A 16,885-nucleotide genomic window follows, 5' to 3' on the forward strand; every position below is an offset into this window, starting at 1 on the left:
TTTCTTAATAATAATCTCTTTTAAAAAAGATACTATATTAAGAGTACTCTCTAAACTAGCTTTACTACTCTCTTAGTTTATAAGTAGTTTAGTCTTACTCTTTAGCTATTTATAAGTTTTAAGTATTATTACTCTAATAGACTAGTTACTTTATAAATAATAAAATTATAAGGATAAATAAGTATAGTAATAAGTCTAATATAAAAGAGGTAATATAATAGTATTTATAAATAGTATATCTTATTTAATAATAAGATTATTACTATATTTCCCTAGCTTTATAAGAACTTAAAGATGAAGAGTTTACTTTATTATATAACTCCTAGTTCTTGGCAGTAAACCTTATAATTTAGCTTTTAAGAGTAGAAAGCTATAAGATATTATATATTTATTTTTATCTTAAGTTTCTTTTTAGTATTGTTTAATTATAATAAAATTATAATAATTATTAACTTAAATATATTAATTATTAAATATAGTTTTTTATTCTAGATTAAAATAAATTAAAATAAGTAGATTTATAAAGGCTTCTTTAAGCTTATTAAATATTTTTCTTATAATAAATATTAATATAAAAGCTTATATTAGCTTCTTCTTCTTTATGCCTTAAGTAAGGTTAATAAGAAGTATTATTAAATTAAAATATTAATTTATAAACTAATAGAAATATTTTATAAACCTTAAGAAGACTTATAAATTATAAAATATTTATAGTTTAAGCTATTCTTTAATAATATTAATATAAGCTAAATCTATTTTAAAGCTATTTTAGCCTATAATAAAATTAAGGAATTTTAGCTTTAATTTATAGAATTTATATTTAAATAACTTAATATATAGATTATAAGTATATAATTAATATAATATTTAATTAATATAATTAATATATTCCTCTTTTAATTTTAAGAAGATAAGGATATTATTTAAATAAATTATATAAAAAATATTTAAGATTCTATATATAGCTTTATTAATATAAGATTAAAAAGTAGCTAATATATTAATAAGTCTAAAGAATATTACTAAATATTTTTATTAATTATAATATATATAAAAAGAAGTCTTTTACTTATTATCTTTATAAATATAGATCTAATAATAAATATTATATAAATTAAGCTTAATAAAGAATTTTATACTTACTACTTAATTTATTAGCTTATTAATATATAATAAGAGATAATAATCTTTTTTAGTAACTATATTAAGAGCCTTATAATTAATATATAATTATAGTATATTATTTAATTTCTTAATAAAAAGAATAAATATACTAATAAGACTTATTAAGGATTAAATCTAGCCTTATTATATCTTTTCTTAAAGATACTTATAAAGTATTTTTAATTTAAGGGCTAATAAGCTATATATAGCCCTTTAAAGGGATAGCTTATTATTTATAAGTTTAATTTTATATTTTATAATTTTTATAAAAAGGAGTCTTATCTTATATTTAAAGAAAATACTTTTATAGGCTTAATAAACTTTAAGTAGATTAAAGACCCTTATAAAGCCTAAAATAAGATTTATAAATAAAAAATAAATAATTTTATTATAAAAAAGCTTAATAAAATAGTTTATAAAATTAATCTTAATTTATTTAATAAATTATTTAAGATAATATTAAATTAAGATAGTAAAATTAATATATAAGTTAATATATATTATTTATATTTATTTTAATATAAGATTATATCCTTATATATTAATAATATTATAAAGGATATTATATTACTCTATTTATTTTTAAATATCTTAAATAAAGATTATTAAGAAAAATAGGCTAAAGTAAAAAATAGTTTAATTATTAATAAACTTAATAAATCTTAAGTATTTATATATAAAACTTAAATTATTAATAAGTAAAAAATAATAAGAAATAAAGTCTTCTTAAATATTATTATTTAATAATATCTTTATTTTAATATATCTAGTTTTAAGAGTAATCTAGATATTAGCTATAATAAAGAGTAATTAATTAAGATTATCTTTTTATATATAAGTTAAAACTAGTATATTAAGAGGTTCTTATTTTACTATAATAATATTAAAATTATTAATTATTTTTTTAATATTATTCTTTTCTTAACTTATCTTCTTCTTTTTTTTAAGGTAGTTTAGAGAAATATATTTAATCTTATTATAAATAAAATAATATATTTTTTTTATTTACTACTTATATTTCTTTAATAAGAGTTATTAAGAAGAATATTACTTTTTTATATTTTTTATAGTATCTTTATCTCTCTCTCTTTTTTAAGACTTCTTAAATTAGTTATTAGTATCTTTATTAAATATTAATATTATAATTATTAATAAATTATAATTAATAGCTTTATAAATAAATAATTTTATTCTTTATAAACTACTTTATTTTAAACCCTTTAATATATACTTCTTAAATTTAATAATTAAGAAGAAGCTTATAATAAAGATAATATTATAAAAGATAATTAAGTTTTTAATAATCTCTTTATATAGCTTTAATTTAATTATATATATAAAAAATTAGTTTTAAATAAGATCCTTAATAATTACTTAACTTATAATAAATATTTATATAATATTCTTTTAGTTACTAAAAAAATTTATAATATTTTAATTTTATTTTTATTATAGGTTTTAGAGTTTATTAAAGATAATTAAATCTTTATTATAGTCTCTCTTATATTATTAATATAAAAAATTAAATAGTCTAATTAAGGTTTATAGTTTTAAGTTATAATACTTTAACTATTTTATCTTTATATTATTTTAGAGTTAATCTTTAATATATTATATTTTACTCTCTTCTTTCTAAAAAAAGAATAATTTAGCTTCTATATAGGCTAAAAAGTTATATTTTTAAAGATAAAGCTTTTTTATAAATTTACTTATATAAAATTTAAGCTCTAAATATTTAATAATCTTTATTAATAAATATTATTTAATAATATATAGTATTTATTATAGTACTTTATTATTTATAAAAGCTAGCTAGAGTATAATATCTTAATACTTTTAATTAGTTATAAGTCTAAGAGAAGTTAATAGATTATTAAATAAATCTTTAAGAAGTTTTTAAGCTAATTATTCTCTTACTTAATTTATTAAAGTATTAAGAGATACTTTAGGCCCCTCTATAGTATAGGTTAATTTATTTATATTAATATTTAATTAGTTAATTATAGATATTTTAATATTAAAGATTACTTAAGAATAGTTAGGCATCCTTAATAATTAGTTTAATATTCTTAAGATAATAATTTATTACTAATATATTATTTATTTTAAGTTATTTTTAAGTATAGATTCTTTATAATCTTAAGATTCTTATATTAAATTAAGCCATGGAGAGGTGGGCGCAGCAGTGGTAGCCCTTAAACCCCAGGTGGCCAGGCAGGCTTACCTGGGGTTAGAGACTACTAATACTATGGCTATAATAAAGGTAGTAGGTATTATCCTAGCCCTTTATCTTACTAAAGAAGACCTATACTTCTTTAGTATAGTTAAAGTATATATAGATAATTAGGCTGTCCTCTAGATACTCTAAAATCCTACCTAAGGATCTAATTAATACCTAGTAAGAGAGATTATAAAACTACTAGAGGAGCACTAAATAGCTAGCTAAGAAATAAGGTTTTATTAAATCCTAGCCTATATTAGTATACTAAATAATAAATATATTAATAAGATAGCTAAATAAGCCACTTAATAGCGCCTCTAAGAATATAATAATAATAGATTTAAGGTGCTATTATTAAGGGGTATTACTACTATACTATTCTACTCTATAGTAATCTGTCATTTTGGGCCGCCGCCGCCGTTTTCGGCCGGCCGCCCGTTGCGGTTTAGCGGCCGCCGTGACCCCGCCCTGTCCGGTTTAGCGCGTCCAGATCCGGTTTGGTGTGCTGAGCCATCCCCGAAGAGGAACTGCCGCCGTCCACCGCCCGTCGTTGGACCGCCGCATCTATATAACTATCGAGTGCGTCGCTCGACGACGACTGCTCCTTCTTCCCTTCGCAACACTGCCCCCCTCCCCCTGTTTTTTCGCCCCCATGCCGCGGTGAAACGCCAATCTCCGACCGTCCGCCGAATTGCCCCGTCGCCTTCAGCCCGTCCGGAAATTTCTGATCGTCACACGACCCGACGTGTCCACTCCTCGGCTTGATGGCAGCTCTCTGACTCGCTCTCTGGAGCCTGCAGGCTCCTTTTTCAGGCGCTCAGCGCGCGTTGCATTTGGGATAACGATCATAGGGGCGCAGGGATGAATGCTGCTGCCTGGAGAGTGGAGAGGAGAGGAGGAAGAGGAGGAGGAGGAGCTGGTGTGGGTTTCATCCATCTATCGGGGAACGATTCGACCAGGCTGTGTTTCCGCCATGATTCACGGCTCCTTGACCTGAACGACTTGTCGATACCTTCGACTTCATCACTTGCATTGTTCTGGACTTTTTTTTTTCGTCCCTGTGACTGCGAACTGCGATTTCGGTGGGTTGAGGGATGAGCCTGGGGAATCCCCCAAATCCCCCAAAGGCCACTTTCCCTCTGGCCGTCCGGACAACCGTGTGCGCCTCGCCAAAGGCTATCAGCTCGTAGCCAATTAAAAAAATGCCTCAGGAGCTTCTATCCGTGACGACTGTGCCCTGACGACGGAAGGGCTCGTTCCCCCTCCCGGGCAGACAGCGTATCCATTTTCGACGCCGATGACGCGTCCGGCTTCACGAGCACTGCCTCATACTGGATCTACAGGTTGGCATCGCTCCCTGCAGCTGACTGTGGGACTCCTGGCTCCGGAGCTGAGAAATCCGGGCGGACTCGGTGTCCCAGGCGTTGTTGGAAGAGCTAATTGGCGGTGAGACGTCCGTCATTTGCTCGCATGCGATGGGCGAATTTGGACTCTATTGGAATTCGAGAGATCATCCACGGACCTGCCGGAGTTCCATTTGTCGCCCAGCCGTCTCGAGACCTTGTTGGATGCGTTGGATGCCCAACGGCTCTGCTATAAAGCTGGGCTGTCCTTCTTTGCGCCGAAAGCTGAGCCAGCCATTGTCTCTTTAACTGCTTCCCATTGCTCGCCCGAATCCTATCCTCCAGCCCTCCGTGATGACCCAGCCGGCTCCCAGAAGGGTTTTGGTAGATCTGGACAATATCGAGTTCTACCGGCCCCAGCCGCCCTCAAAATCACTGCAGCCAGAATCGGCTCTTTCTATCCTCCCGGGCGTGGCTACTCGCAAAACTCTCCCTCGCGGCGATAGTGCCCTGCTTTTTGACCGTCCGTATGGGTGGAATTCTTCATGCAATCCTACGTCGTTGAATTCATTTGATATCGAGTTGGCCAGGTGCGCGAACGCAGCATCACTGGCGACAAGTTCCCCTACAGATGACGAACTCATGCTGAGTGAACCTGGAAACGAGGCTCTTAATGCCTCCACATCCTGTACGTCTCGACTTTTGGGGATTGGTATTCTGTATTTGGTCGTTTTGCTAACGTTCACACTGCAGTGCCGACTTCGTCTCCCTCGCTCTCGAGCTCCCTAGAACCAACAGATCTGCCAGGCCCCTTTGGAAGTACGGCAAGTCAAGAAAGGATTGAAATCCCTACAGGACTTGACGGTCATAGCCCTCTATCTCCGGAAGTACAGGAGCGGGATCAGCCTCCGGGTAAGGTCTTTCCATACGCAAACCTGCTTTGTACAACATTTTTATTGACTTTCGCAGATATACAGCCTTGCGTCTCACATCCCGACGAGCCCAGCGTAGACAACCGGCGCTGTTCGAGTGCCTCGCACTTCGACAACCACGACAACCACGACTTGAATATTCGCGGGACCCCATCCAGCCATACAGAACAGAACGTTCAAAGCAACAAGCCTCCCGGAGAGCGAGAAAACGACCAGGTTCTTTTGGGTGCTGGCCCACAGCAGCTGAAGCAAAATATCTCAATACCAGCCTTGAGCGAGGGGGAACCACTTCTGAACGATCAACGAGCGCCTTCGATCCGTGTTGTTGACTCTGGCCCAGAAGGCCAACTCCATTCAGAGTCGGATAGGTCCCTTTCGGCGGAGTCCATGAAAGCACCAGTTCGTCAGAGAAGTTCGATGCCTCCTCGCAAGGTAGCTGCTGTTGCCCCGAGTCTAGAGCGGCCATCCACAATCACAAAGCCGCCCCGGCGAAAGTCCTTTGAAGTCGCCCAGGCACGAATTGTTGGACGGAGAAACCGGCCCCGTCGCAGCTGCCAGCCCGAATTTGATATTGTTCAGCACGACCGCGGTCGTGACTGCCCTGACCTGGAAGAGAGCCTGTGTTGCACAAAGAGACGCAAACGTGCCACTCGACGTGCAAGAAAAGTGACCAGCTGCCCATCTTCAGGACCGATTGGGCAGTCGCTAGGTAGCTTAGCGTCCTCCGCGAGGTCGGCGGAGTCCTACCACAGCCAAGATATTCTGGGGCTTGCCGTCCTTACTGTCGAGACTCATGCGTTGGGGACCTCGTACTTTTTCTCCTTCGAGCCAAGTTCACCAAATGAGCTGGACGCACCGCAACTTCGATTCTCTCTTGACGAGCCGCGCCGCCTGACGGCCCCTTCATCCACGCGTGGGCCGAAGAATATTCAGAGGTCTAAGAAGGGAAGACTTCCCTCTAGAAATGATATTCTTCCTACGATTACATGCAACCCCCTCGACGAGCGAGAATGGGAGGTGGAGCAGATCCTGGCGTCCCGGGTATGGAGAGGAAAGCTGCAATATCAGGCTCAGTGGAAAGGATGTGATCCCGACCTTACCTGGTATCCAGCCCGCGGGTTCAAGGGTGCTCCGTATAAGATCCAGAACTTCCACGGCGTGTTTGCAGATCAACCGGGGCCCCCGAAAAGGTTGAGGGAATGGCTAGAAGCTTGGGAGGCGGGGCAAGACCTTGACGATGTCCCAGATGATGACCTTCCAGAGTAACATGTACCGTTGGACGCCATAAAGATATTTTAGATCCTATTATATTATGCTTAGAAGACGCCTCGGAAAGTAGTATGAGCATACAAACCCCTCTTCAAGAAGCCGGCTGTCGAAGGTTAACCATCTCCAGCAGGTCTTTTGAGATCAGTAAAGCGAGCACCTGTGGATTTCCTGTTCGGGTTCGTTTTGCCATTCCTGGAGTAGCGCCCTAATACACCGTCTGTCCCTCTTGTCCCTCCCTTCAACTCATCGCCGCCCCGTTTCTTGCAATCTGGCCCCACAAAGCGCTGCGACTTGGCTTTCAGCTCGTTCTCGCTGGAACGGCAGTCTCACAGGAGAAGAATCGCTGGGATGAACTAGCCCACAGCAGCATCGTTTTCCTCCCCAAGGGAGAAGCCAGTGCACTATGTTTCGAAGCCTTAAGTCTACCTCTGCAATCGAGCCTTTTCGTCTCTGGGCGCTACACATATCAGCTAGTGAATGCTAGGTCCGAAGTGAAGCTGATATCCATACAGCCCCTAATGAGAGCCATGAGCCAAACTCGCAGCAAGAACTATCGATCCAGGAGTTGATCACGTTCTCTCAATCCTGCTTGTGGGCTCTTCAGGATACACACCCAGGATGCACAGCTCCTAGTCATGAGTATTTCACAACCTCAATTTTTTGTGCGTTTATATGTTCTTATAGTTAAGCGTGTTCGTGCGAAAGTAAAACACCCAAGTTGTTGTGAGGAGTCTGAAGAAGGCAAGATGAAATGGCCACCTTTCGTAGGCTTGTTATGGCGATTTGAATCTATACAGAATGTGAGTATCTTATAACATTAGCTTAATGAAGGTACCTACCGTCACAATTTGTGTCTGCAGGTTGGTTTGTACGCAGGCAAGTATCACCAGGCCTAATAAAATAGTAAATAATCCTACAGAGCCAATGGACGCCATCCACAAGGCTCGTTGGTGCCTGGTAGCATCCGGGCACGGATAGTGCCAAAATGACTTGAATGCACTTGTATCCATATGCCACGGCCTAATGCATATGACCCACGCCCTGATAATTTGGGCATGAATGAGGCTGAGGCCAATAAAAGCGATGATGATAAAAGAGGAAAGCAAAATGCTGCGCTGCTCCTGCATCTCTCAGTCAATAAAGTGCACACAACATGCAGGGCACGTTGGAACGCACCGGAAAAGAGACGGAAAGTGATAGAATGATAACCGCACCCAAGCATGAAAAGGCAGATATCATATGGGATGTCCAGTGCTGTAGAGTAGAAACACATAGATACTGGCAGACGTCAGTATGGCTCTCCTTCTATTTCACCACTCTCACCTCGTTTACAATGACCAAAACAAGCACGCAGCTGATTTCCAGCTGCAGTATTAGCCATGGCAAATCTGATATATGGTCAAGGAGGAAGCTAAATTGGCCAAAGGAGCAACCTACTGGTCTTTAGGTTTGCTCTCAGGATTGATAGTAGAACGGAGAGGATTGATCCCAAGAAGACGAGAGCACCTATGGTAGCTTGAGCGGTGATGAGCGGTTCATTCTTTAGTCTTTGCCAGCTCAAAGCCTTGATCGAAATGAGCCAGAGGGCAAGACTTGATCCGCAGCAAACTGATGCTATCGTCGACGCAGTCAATTGAAATAACAGATTGGAATCCATTGGACTTTTTTGTTCAATCAGGGGCGGTGCGTGGCCAATTCAAATATATAGGATGTTCTGAATTTCTAATATCTGGCTTGGAGGCCTCTTCCATAATGTTCAGCACATAGCAGCTGCCTTGGCAATGCTTTCTCTAACTGATCGAGGAGTAGGTCACTAAGTTCGCCCTTCAGCAGGACGGATATTGCCTCCCAGTAATTCACATAAGCCTATCACAAGGTGTGCTACTGAGCCAAAACAAATCGCTATGACGCCTGAAGACTAAAATTATCTTGCCGTGCCTGATGCGAGGATCGACGAGAGGAAGAAATGGAGGAAGATATGGAGGAAGATATGGAGAAATATAGAAATGGAGGGAGAAATGGAGGAAGAAATGGAGGAAGATGTGGAGGAAGATAGAGATGGAGGAAGAAATGGAGGGAGACATGATATCTGAGTGGTCCAAGACCCTATGCAGCCCCACTTCCGTCCTGCAACTGTCAGAAAGTCGAAGCAGTTGTAGGAACCGCAATGGACAACAAACCGTTTTCACAGGAGGCGTTGGAATGCATAATGTCACAAGAATTCAACGGACTTATCCGGTCTGCGGATTATAAAACGTTGAGTTTCCCCGTCAGTTCTACTTATTTCTCCCTTCAAGCAATAGCAGGTCCCCGAAGAAAATCCAGCGTTGGCTCTTCACATCAGTCTATCTTGACTTCGAATTTTCAACTTGTCAAGTTCAATTTCTTTGCCCAATATGTCTATCGGTGAATACTCTGTGGATCATTTTCAGACACTTCCCTCCCTCGAGGTTGCCCGTACCAACTTTGTGAACCTGAATGGAGATGATCTTGTGAAAGATGTCTTCAGAAAGTTTTTCGTTGAGCAGGGCATGGATCGAACGTTTGGTCTCGCCATGCTCCATCGTCATTTCGACCTCAAGCCTGGTGAGATGCTTGTTGATTACCAGGGTACATCTGTACCTTGGGACGCAGGCCATGTCTCCGGAATGAAACCTCCTCAGCCCGCTATTTGGGCAGTCTCATCTGATGGCGAATTCAAACCGACAGAGTTCTATTTCTCGGAGGAGAAGGGCTTGACCATTGGGGAGGAAGAGTTACGTTTTATGAAGCGCTTTCAAGAATTACTTCGTGAGCACAAAGTTACCCAATCGTTTGGTCTCTGCCGATATCCTGGAGACGATTTCAATGGCTTGTGTGAAATCACCCATGGAAGAGCCAATATCAACCTGAAACCAAATGATGTACGTGGAACCCAGGATGTACCATGAGGCAGTAACTGACTTGACCTGAATTTAGTGGCCCAAAAACCTGAGTGCTGTGGACACGGCTTGGTTTTTTTGGGAACCAATCTGGACCCGTGGATGCCGATGCACCTGCAATGCAAGGAGTCCTGATCACCCCCATGGAGTTCACATTTACACTGTGTCTGGATACAGACGGCAGTAGCGCCGTGAGAATTTGTTGCTTTTGTCTACAATGACAAATTTATGATAGCCTGTGGCAGCTTATGTCACGTTCCTTTCCTTAGATGCACTTAGCTTTAGCTCTATATATTCTCTGCAAAAGAATCGACTTTGGTCTGTTCGTTATAGGGGCAGTGTGCCGTAGTGTGCGATGTATAGACAGATTTTCACAATTTGGGCGTAAACACGTTTCTAATATCAATGGTGTGTTTTTGAAATGTTACAGTGCATATGCGCAACTGAATATCATGATGCATCCTTTAGGACGGTCTCGGTTAGTTTAATCCAACGGGGGCGGAAGCGTAGGGAAGCCACCAAGCACAGCCACGATTAGTTATCAGTCAAAGAAGCTTCGACCAAGAATATAAATACCACCACGAGCGCATGTCCGCTGGCCTCATTCAAATTAAAATCATGCAGCAACAGTCTTTCTATGAGAATAATATTCCCATCGCCATATCCCAACTTCGAAGGGATAATCAAATTCCCACCCTGTGTCAGTACTTTGACGGTGGCCAATGCCGTGTATTCAAGGTGACATTCACAGACGGTGAGAGTTGGGCTGTACGAGTGCCTCTTTTTGTCCGCCATGCTTCACAGGACACTGTTATACAGCTTCTTGAGTCCGAAGCTTGTATTCTTAGAGAGCTTGAGATGGCTGGATTCTCATGGGCTGCAAGGCTACGGGGTTGCAGTCTCACATTCGATAATGCGATCGGATACCCGTTCGTCGCATTGACTTGGATTCCGGGCAGACAGCTTTCATGGTCCGATGAATTTCCGACTCGACCTCTTCGAAATAAAATTTTAGCTCAAGTTGCGATGTTGCATGCGTCACTGATCGAATGTACTAAGGAGACCAGTATGTTCAATACCTTATATTACAGACCGAACTTTGCTCACAATTCCAGGGGGATCTTCCCGAAAACATTTCACCCGGATAATCCGAAACAAGGCTCGTCGAGTCCGCGATGGTCTCCTTCCAGAAATCACGGAACAGGACTGTTCCGACCAAATGAACATTCTCTCTAATGTTCTTTTACCTGAACTTGATGAAGCACCTTTCGCCGTTGTCCATGGCGATATGTCACCACAAAACATACTCATAGATGCACAGCACAATGTCACAGGGTAGGTGAGGAAATTTACGGTTCACAGCCAAGTGCTGACTGCCGAAGCATTATCGATTGGGGGTTTTCATCAAAGGTGCCTTTCCAACAGGCAGCGTGTTTCCCCCGATTTCTCCAGCTACAGAACCTTGACATAGCACCAAGTTCCACTCTCCTGAAAGACCGGGAGACTTACATCGCGTCCGTTCGATGCCAGAAATCACCAGAAGTGGCATTGAAGATGATTCAAGTGCTATCATCCGATAATGCCGACTTTCAACACTGCTTTCTGGAATCGATCATAAGCAAAGGTATGCATCGGCGACTGGCACGCAACGGATGGAGGCTTTCATCTTGCGAGCAAGGCAGCAATGGGAAAGGTAACGGAAACGAAAGCAGACCTTCCTGGTCTGTTCAACATCATATTTTCGTATGCTGCATCGCAAGCTTGATGATGATGCTGCTGGCTTTCTACATCCGGGGATGGGGTTCATGAGCCGCTTTCCCAGTTTCAAGCTCCAGGAAATATGTGTTTTGCAATAATTTTTTTTAACACTAATATTCTAGTTGTCTGAGTTCAGATCACAAGAATGGAAGGTTTTCGAGAACTCGGACGGAGAGCCCTCAAGTTTGATGAAACAAATTTCGTACTCCGCTAAATTTCGGCGTTTCGTCATACAGTAAATTCGCCCTTCCGATCGGTATCGCTGCCCAACATGAAATCATCACGTGACTATACACCCCACATGGGCTTTACTCATGATTTAAAGCACGTCTCTTTTCCACCACCCCCCTTCAACGATAATCATGACTCCCCCGTCTGCAAAACCAACGCGGACACGTTGAAAACTCGCCGTAACAAGAACTGTGAGTGCTCCTTATGAAACGCTATATACGGGACTACAGCTTACACTTGTCGCATTAGTCCTGCTTTTCTGCGTCTGACGCATCCGGGCAGTGACCTTTTTGGCCCGCCAAAATCCGTCCTGCAAGACCAACTCTGTTGTCACTGAATGATTCATTGTGTGTCATTACCTGATAAGTGTCTAAATGGTAGGCAGGTCATACCGCATTCACGATCCTCGAGACTGATATGTTGCTAGTCTTTCGAACCAGAGCCGCTCGTTTCTTCCATAGACTTCGACAACGTGCCTGAGAATCGTGTGACAATGATTATTGGGAAAGGTCAAATGGTGTACTGGCAAGGAAGCAATGTCACTGTTTACGAGCTCGATGATGAAGGACAGGAACAGACAAGGAAACTTGTTGACATGCGGAATGGACAAGGTGTCGTTCCAGAGGGGGTCAAATTATACATCACCAAGGGGAAGGTGAAAGAAGAATGTTGAAGGACATTTTGTCGAGTGATTCCAATCTATGTATATAGCTTCTTTCGTATTTCTAACCCTTGAACGAGACCGAGCGATAGGCTGATGATAGCTCCTTTCTCAGTGATGATCATCGACACACATTCGGTCATTAATTTACCTTTTTCCATCTCTTGTATGCGAATACTGCTCTGGTTTATCGCCTGCTGTATTTCGGAACCAAACACCTGGACAATAGCTTCATCATGCACGCCTTTCAGAGTGACTTCGGAGTTGGGTATGGTCAAACTTGTTCCCCTTGTAAAGCCAATGTGTAGAGACTCTTTCACCCATTTCACCGTTGCATTGAATAGAGCCATCGCCAGAGGTTCTACGCTTGTTTCCCAGATATCGAGGCTCAATAAACAGTCGACCGCGCCCCAAGGAGGAAACACAGTTGTCACTGATGCCGTCGAACGCGTGATTCCGTTTACATGAACAGAAGTCGTTCTGATAGCTCCGCAAATAAGACCTTTGAAAACAGCAGCTATGCCGTCGATGGATGCATGTTCAAATATCTCTTGTGTGTTGGTGATATCCGAATTCTCTTGGCTGTCGTCTTGTGCGTGGGGCTTCGTAAGGTCTCGGTAGCCACGGCAGCTTGGGATATGTTCAGTTGGGTCTTCAAATGAGAGACGTTCCCGGTGATCTACTTGGTCTTAATCAGAGAGCCGCAACGTAGAGACAACAGGATGATGGAATCTTACGGTAAATGAGGGTTTGCCCATGAATGCCATCATCATGAAAGAGTTCAGGCTCCAAATTCATTCGATATGTAGAGGCACTGGCGATATCGACTCCACCATTCTCGCTGATGACTCCCTCACTTGTTGGCGAGATCCGGAGATTTTCGCTCCCACTAGAGTGGTTATCTTTCGATAGCCGCTTTGAGCTCAACTGTCTTTTCAAGGATCATAGTTGTGCAGGGAAACGGTCTTCAGTACTTACCCTTTAAAAGGGCTGCTGCTTCAGTATCACCCTGAAGGTTTGGAAACGATTGGTTTATTAGTGTCCGATGTTGTTCCTCACCCAGCTTACTAATCAGCTCTCGGCGATGGGCCATCTTCATGTCCCTGACATTATTTTGGCCAAGGGCCACAGCACATAATCGTACGGCTTGCGGGCCACAATTTTGAAGTACTAGGTCTAGGAACTGTCGATACTTGTCATGACTGGTAGACTCCGATGGGTGGTTCAATAAGGAAAATGCAGCTGAAGCTTGCTTGGAGTCTCTAGTTCCCAGGCGCCCGGTCGTTCTTAGTCTGTGAGCGACACGCTCTAATCTCTCCCAGGCTTCTGCACTGGTGAGACATTTCCGAGAACGGGGCCGCTTGACAGCCGGAACCATGATAGAAGAGGGAGGAGGAAATGGAGGAAGAAAACGGAGGAAGAAAATGGAGGAGGAAAATGGAGGGGAAATGGAGGAAGGAATGGAGGAATAAATGGAGGAAGAAATGGAGGGAGAAATGGAGGAAGAAAGCGATAAAGAAAAAGGGTCGTCTCATAGTTCTGTTATATCAGCCTCATGATTTGCTGACAGTGAGGGGTGAAGCGGGGCTAAGTGCAGCCAGTCCGTCCGCCTTACTCCCATAACGAGCTTGAGGACTATTTCTGCTGATGACCGCACGTGCCAGCACCGTCTGTTACCGCATGCACCTACGTTCATGCCAGGGCATCGCTCTACACTCCGCCTAAACAGCGCACTTCAAAGTAGCATCATGCGAGTTATCACAGCGTTTCCTTTCACTTGCATGTAGTCTTGCGCGAGTATCCCTGCAATAGAAAGAAACGTAGAGGAACGGTTGACCGAACTGATATAAGAGGAGGCAATCTCTGGAACTTTTGACGATTCCTACCATATTCCAATTTTCTCAAGAATCAAAGACCTATCTTATCATTTTTCCAATCCACAATGAGCGCCATCAACGGTGGCTACCCCGGCCCCTCCCAGATGTCTCCTATAGATGTCATCTTTCCCGGTTTCAGTGTGGTCTCAACCACCGCACACCAACTGCTTGCCGGTAACCTGGACAGCTACACCCGACTCTTTTGTATTTTCGTGGTGTTTGTCCTCGTCACCCGCTATGGAGTCAACTATGTGTGGGGGATAGTGAGAGCTTACTTCAGTTCGTATATCTGCTCTTATGATGGGATGATTCTAATAGTCTAAAGCCTCGACTATCTATGTCTCATACTACGACGAAGCATACGACATGCTAGTTGACTGGATCGCTGATCAACCATTTATCCACAATGCCCATTCATTGATTGCTCGAGTGAGATCTACACAGTGGATAAACAGCCTCTATTCAACAAAGAAAAAGCCTCTGACTTTTTCTCCTTAGGATAGATCATTTTATTTTTGGTATAGAGGGCATTTTCTCATACTTTACTGCGCTGTCAAAGAGCATCGAGAGGATCTCCGTATCTCCTCAATTGGTCTTAATGCCAACATCCTGAAAGATCTTATCGAAGAGTGCCGAGAACAATATCTCAAGGAGGCACAGAGGAAGATCTCCGTCTTTAAGCACCGCGAAGGGGAGTGGAAGAAAGCAAAGCTGAGACCAGTTCAGCCTATCTCCACGGTTATCATGGACGAGGAGGTAAAGGATGACATTTTAAGAGATGTGGACGAGTTTCTGGACCAAGACATGCAAGACTGGTACGCAGAACGCGGTATTCCCTACAAGCGAGGTTACCTTCTTTTCGGCCCCCCTGGGACTGGAAAATCCAGCTTTAGTCTATTGCTCGCGGGAAAGCATGAACTGGACATCTATACGCTTCAACTATCGAATATTTCGGACAGCACGGTAATAAGGCTTTTTGCCGAACTTCCACCGCGTTGTATTATTCTCTTAGAGGACGTGGATACCGCTGGGGTAGGGCGTCGGGGCAGTGTCAACACAGTCCAAGATGGCAATTCACAATCTGCAGTCACTCTATCCGGCCTACTGAATGTGCTTGATGGTGTCTCGTCTCAAGAGGGCCGGATACTCATCATGACCACGAATCATATCGACCATCTGGACGAAGCCCTGGTTCGGCCTGGCCGATCAGACAAGAAAGTCCATTTTAAACTCGCCGATCAGAACATGTCCACTCAGCTCTTCCGCACGGTTTTCAAGCAGTTGTCCAACAAAAAGCAATGCAACGAGAGATATGACGACGAAACGATCGAGGGGCTTGCTCGTGAGTTCGCCAGCAAAGTTCCCGAGCAAGTATTCAGCCCGGCAGAGGTTTTATCATTTCTTCTGGAGCGGAAGAAGTCACCCTATGACGCGGTCTCTGGTATCGAGAGCTGGGTGGCGAAAGCAAAGGATTGAGAGGTTGATGGGAAGAAGTAGGCGGCAGATGACAAGTGAAATGTGAGAATCACAGGGAAGAGTTGGATCAAGTCATGTTGAGGGAATGCCCGTCTGACAGCGTTAATTAATCACTTTTCCTTATGGCTTTTATCACATATCTTGGGGCTGCTATATTTGGCAGCCAATTCGTTCCATGTTATCTCTTGAGGTTTCGGGTAATGCGAGGCCTATCTCGTCAGCGGATAATTATTGAATGGTGACGACGCCTACCAGTTGCTCCCGTGATAGAGGCCATTGGCTGTCAGAATTGAAAAACACTATTTGGCCGTTGTGTCTGAGCCGTATCATCATGAAGACATCGGCATCACACTCCCGACAATATTCGAAGGACTTCCGGAGAAGACTGTTTCTTCGACGAGTTTGTTGCTGGCGTATTGATCTGGGGCTGTTGGAGCGGCGTCTGCCGATGGGACTTCGTTTCGCTGCCATTGTGCATAGGCCAGGAACCATTTACCCGACTCTCATCCACGGGGAGATGGCAGGTTTAAATAATCACGGGTTGGCACTGGGCCGATCCATGATCCAGAAATGAACGCGAGGAGAGGCCACGACGAGTCGAGGGGGTGCTATGGGTGCGATGAGCGTTGCTAAGGGCCGTTACTTTTTGTTGCGACGTGATGAGAAGGTTACCCTTTCCGCTGAAGATGTAGACCGCACGCTGAAGGCAGGTTGCCTGGGGACATCTTTCTCGTTGGTGGTGTATTTTCGAGGTCGCTGGCCAGGACCGATGAAGACTCGCTGCATGAGAATTCGCTTGACGGATAGGAGCCATGCTTTCTCGATAATGGGAAGGGGGACTGCGGGAGTCGAACCAGATAGTATCCCTCATGAAACTTGGTGGCCTAGTGCGGGGCAGATAGTACAGTCCATGTGTCCAATCGATCTGTATGTCGGCTCGCGGGGGGTGCGATGAACCCATCCATACCAGAGGTGCGATACCCAAGACCTGCGTGATGTCGGCTGACTGGACTCAAGTCTCATTCTGGCGCT

The 16,885-nt window shown here is 42.1% G+C and overlaps 9 protein-coding genes across 9 annotated transcripts; 5 read left to right on the plus strand and 4 right to left on the minus strand.

Annotated features, from left to right (window-relative positions):
* Positions 1-294: 294 nt before the first annotated feature.
* ASPZODRAFT_20819 (hypothetical protein) lies at positions 295-4,150 on the plus strand (the record flags this gene model as incomplete). The annotated part of the gene is made up of 2 exons (XM_022727680.1): positions 295-301; positions 3,777-4,150. The coding sequence occupies 2 exons, from the start codon at positions 295-297 to the stop codon at positions 4,148-4,150; spliced, it is 381 nt and encodes a 126-aa protein (XP_022576562.1).
* A 633-nt stretch (positions 4,151-4,783) lies between these two features.
* Positions 4,784-6,930, plus strand: ASPZODRAFT_1668495 (hypothetical protein). Its single transcript, XM_022726789.1, has 4 exons — positions 4,784-5,416; positions 5,482-5,640; positions 5,698-6,573; positions 6,630-6,930. The coding sequence occupies exons 1-4, from the start codon at positions 5,083-5,085 to the stop codon at positions 6,746-6,748; spliced, it is 1,488 nt and encodes a 495-aa protein (XP_022576563.1). The 5' UTR covers positions 4,784-5,082; the 3' UTR covers positions 6,749-6,930.
* Positions 6,931-7,246: 316 nt separating this feature from the next.
* ASPZODRAFT_1668563 (hypothetical protein) lies at positions 7,247-8,719 on the minus strand. Its single transcript, XM_022726792.1, has 6 exons — positions 8,367-8,719; positions 8,253-8,317; positions 8,106-8,207; positions 7,769-8,044; positions 7,543-7,718; positions 7,247-7,444 (listed from the first exon to the last, which is right to left on the minus strand). The coding sequence occupies exons 1-5, from the start codon at positions 8,584-8,586 to the stop codon at positions 7,614-7,616; spliced, it is 768 nt and encodes a 255-aa protein (XP_022576564.1). The 5' UTR covers positions 8,587-8,719; the 3' UTR covers positions 7,247-7,444; positions 7,543-7,613.
* Positions 8,720-9,231, minus strand: ASPZODRAFT_1668562 (hypothetical protein). The gene is made up of 2 exons (XM_022726791.1): positions 9,110-9,231; positions 8,720-9,056 (listed from the first exon to the last, which is right to left on the minus strand). The coding sequence occupies exons 1-2, from the start codon at positions 9,135-9,137 to the stop codon at positions 8,854-8,856; spliced, it is 231 nt and encodes a 76-aa protein (XP_022576565.1). The 5' UTR covers positions 9,138-9,231; the 3' UTR covers positions 8,720-8,853.
* A 94-nt stretch (positions 9,232-9,325) lies between these two features.
* Positions 9,326-10,037, plus strand: ASPZODRAFT_77824 (hypothetical protein; the record flags this gene model as incomplete). Its single annotated transcript, XM_022730198.1, has 2 exons — positions 9,326-9,832; positions 9,888-10,037. The coding sequence occupies 2 exons, from the start codon at positions 9,326-9,328 to the stop codon at positions 10,035-10,037; spliced, it is 657 nt and encodes a 218-aa protein (XP_022576566.1).
* Positions 10,038-10,468: 431 nt separating this feature from the next.
* On the plus strand, positions 10,469-11,659 carry ASPZODRAFT_77818 (hypothetical protein; the record flags this gene model as incomplete). Its single annotated transcript, XM_022730195.1, has 3 exons — positions 10,469-10,916; positions 10,966-11,185; positions 11,233-11,659. The coding sequence occupies 3 exons, from the start codon at positions 10,469-10,471 to the stop codon at positions 11,657-11,659; spliced, it is 1,095 nt and encodes a 364-aa protein (XP_022576567.1).
* Positions 11,660-12,088: 429 nt separating this feature from the next.
* ASPZODRAFT_137517 (hypothetical protein) lies at positions 12,089-13,988 on the minus strand. The gene is made up of 4 exons (XM_022724352.1): positions 13,479-13,988; positions 13,238-13,402; positions 12,267-13,179; positions 12,089-12,216 (listed from the first exon to the last, which is right to left on the minus strand). Exons 1-3 carry the CDS (start codon positions 13,876-13,878, stop codon positions 12,539-12,541), a joined length of 1,206 nt encoding a protein of 401 aa, XP_022576568.1. The 5' UTR covers positions 13,879-13,988; the 3' UTR covers positions 12,089-12,216; positions 12,267-12,538.
* Positions 13,989-14,442: 454 nt separating this feature from the next.
* Positions 14,443-15,853, plus strand: ASPZODRAFT_20822 (hypothetical protein; the record flags this gene model as incomplete). The annotated part of the gene is made up of 3 exons (XM_022727681.1): positions 14,443-14,656; positions 14,703-14,806; positions 14,876-15,853. 3 exons carry the CDS (start codon positions 14,443-14,445, stop codon positions 15,851-15,853), a joined length of 1,296 nt encoding a protein of 431 aa, XP_022576569.1.
* Positions 15,854-15,963: 110 nt separating this feature from the next.
* Positions 15,964-16,324, minus strand: ASPZODRAFT_155542 (hypothetical protein; the record flags this gene model as incomplete). Its single annotated transcript, XM_022726225.1, has 2 exons — positions 15,964-16,062; positions 16,106-16,324. The coding sequence occupies 2 exons, from the start codon at positions 16,322-16,324 to the stop codon at positions 15,964-15,966; spliced, it is 318 nt and encodes a 105-aa protein (XP_022576570.1).
* Positions 16,325-16,885: the final 561 nt, after the last annotated feature.

Source organism: Penicilliopsis zonata (assembly GCF_001890105.1).
Source record: "Penicilliopsis zonata CBS 506.65 unplaced genomic scaffold ASPZOscaffold_43, whole genome shotgun sequence".
NCBI lineage: Eukaryota > Fungi > Ascomycota > Eurotiomycetes > Eurotiales > Aspergillaceae > Penicilliopsis > Penicilliopsis zonata.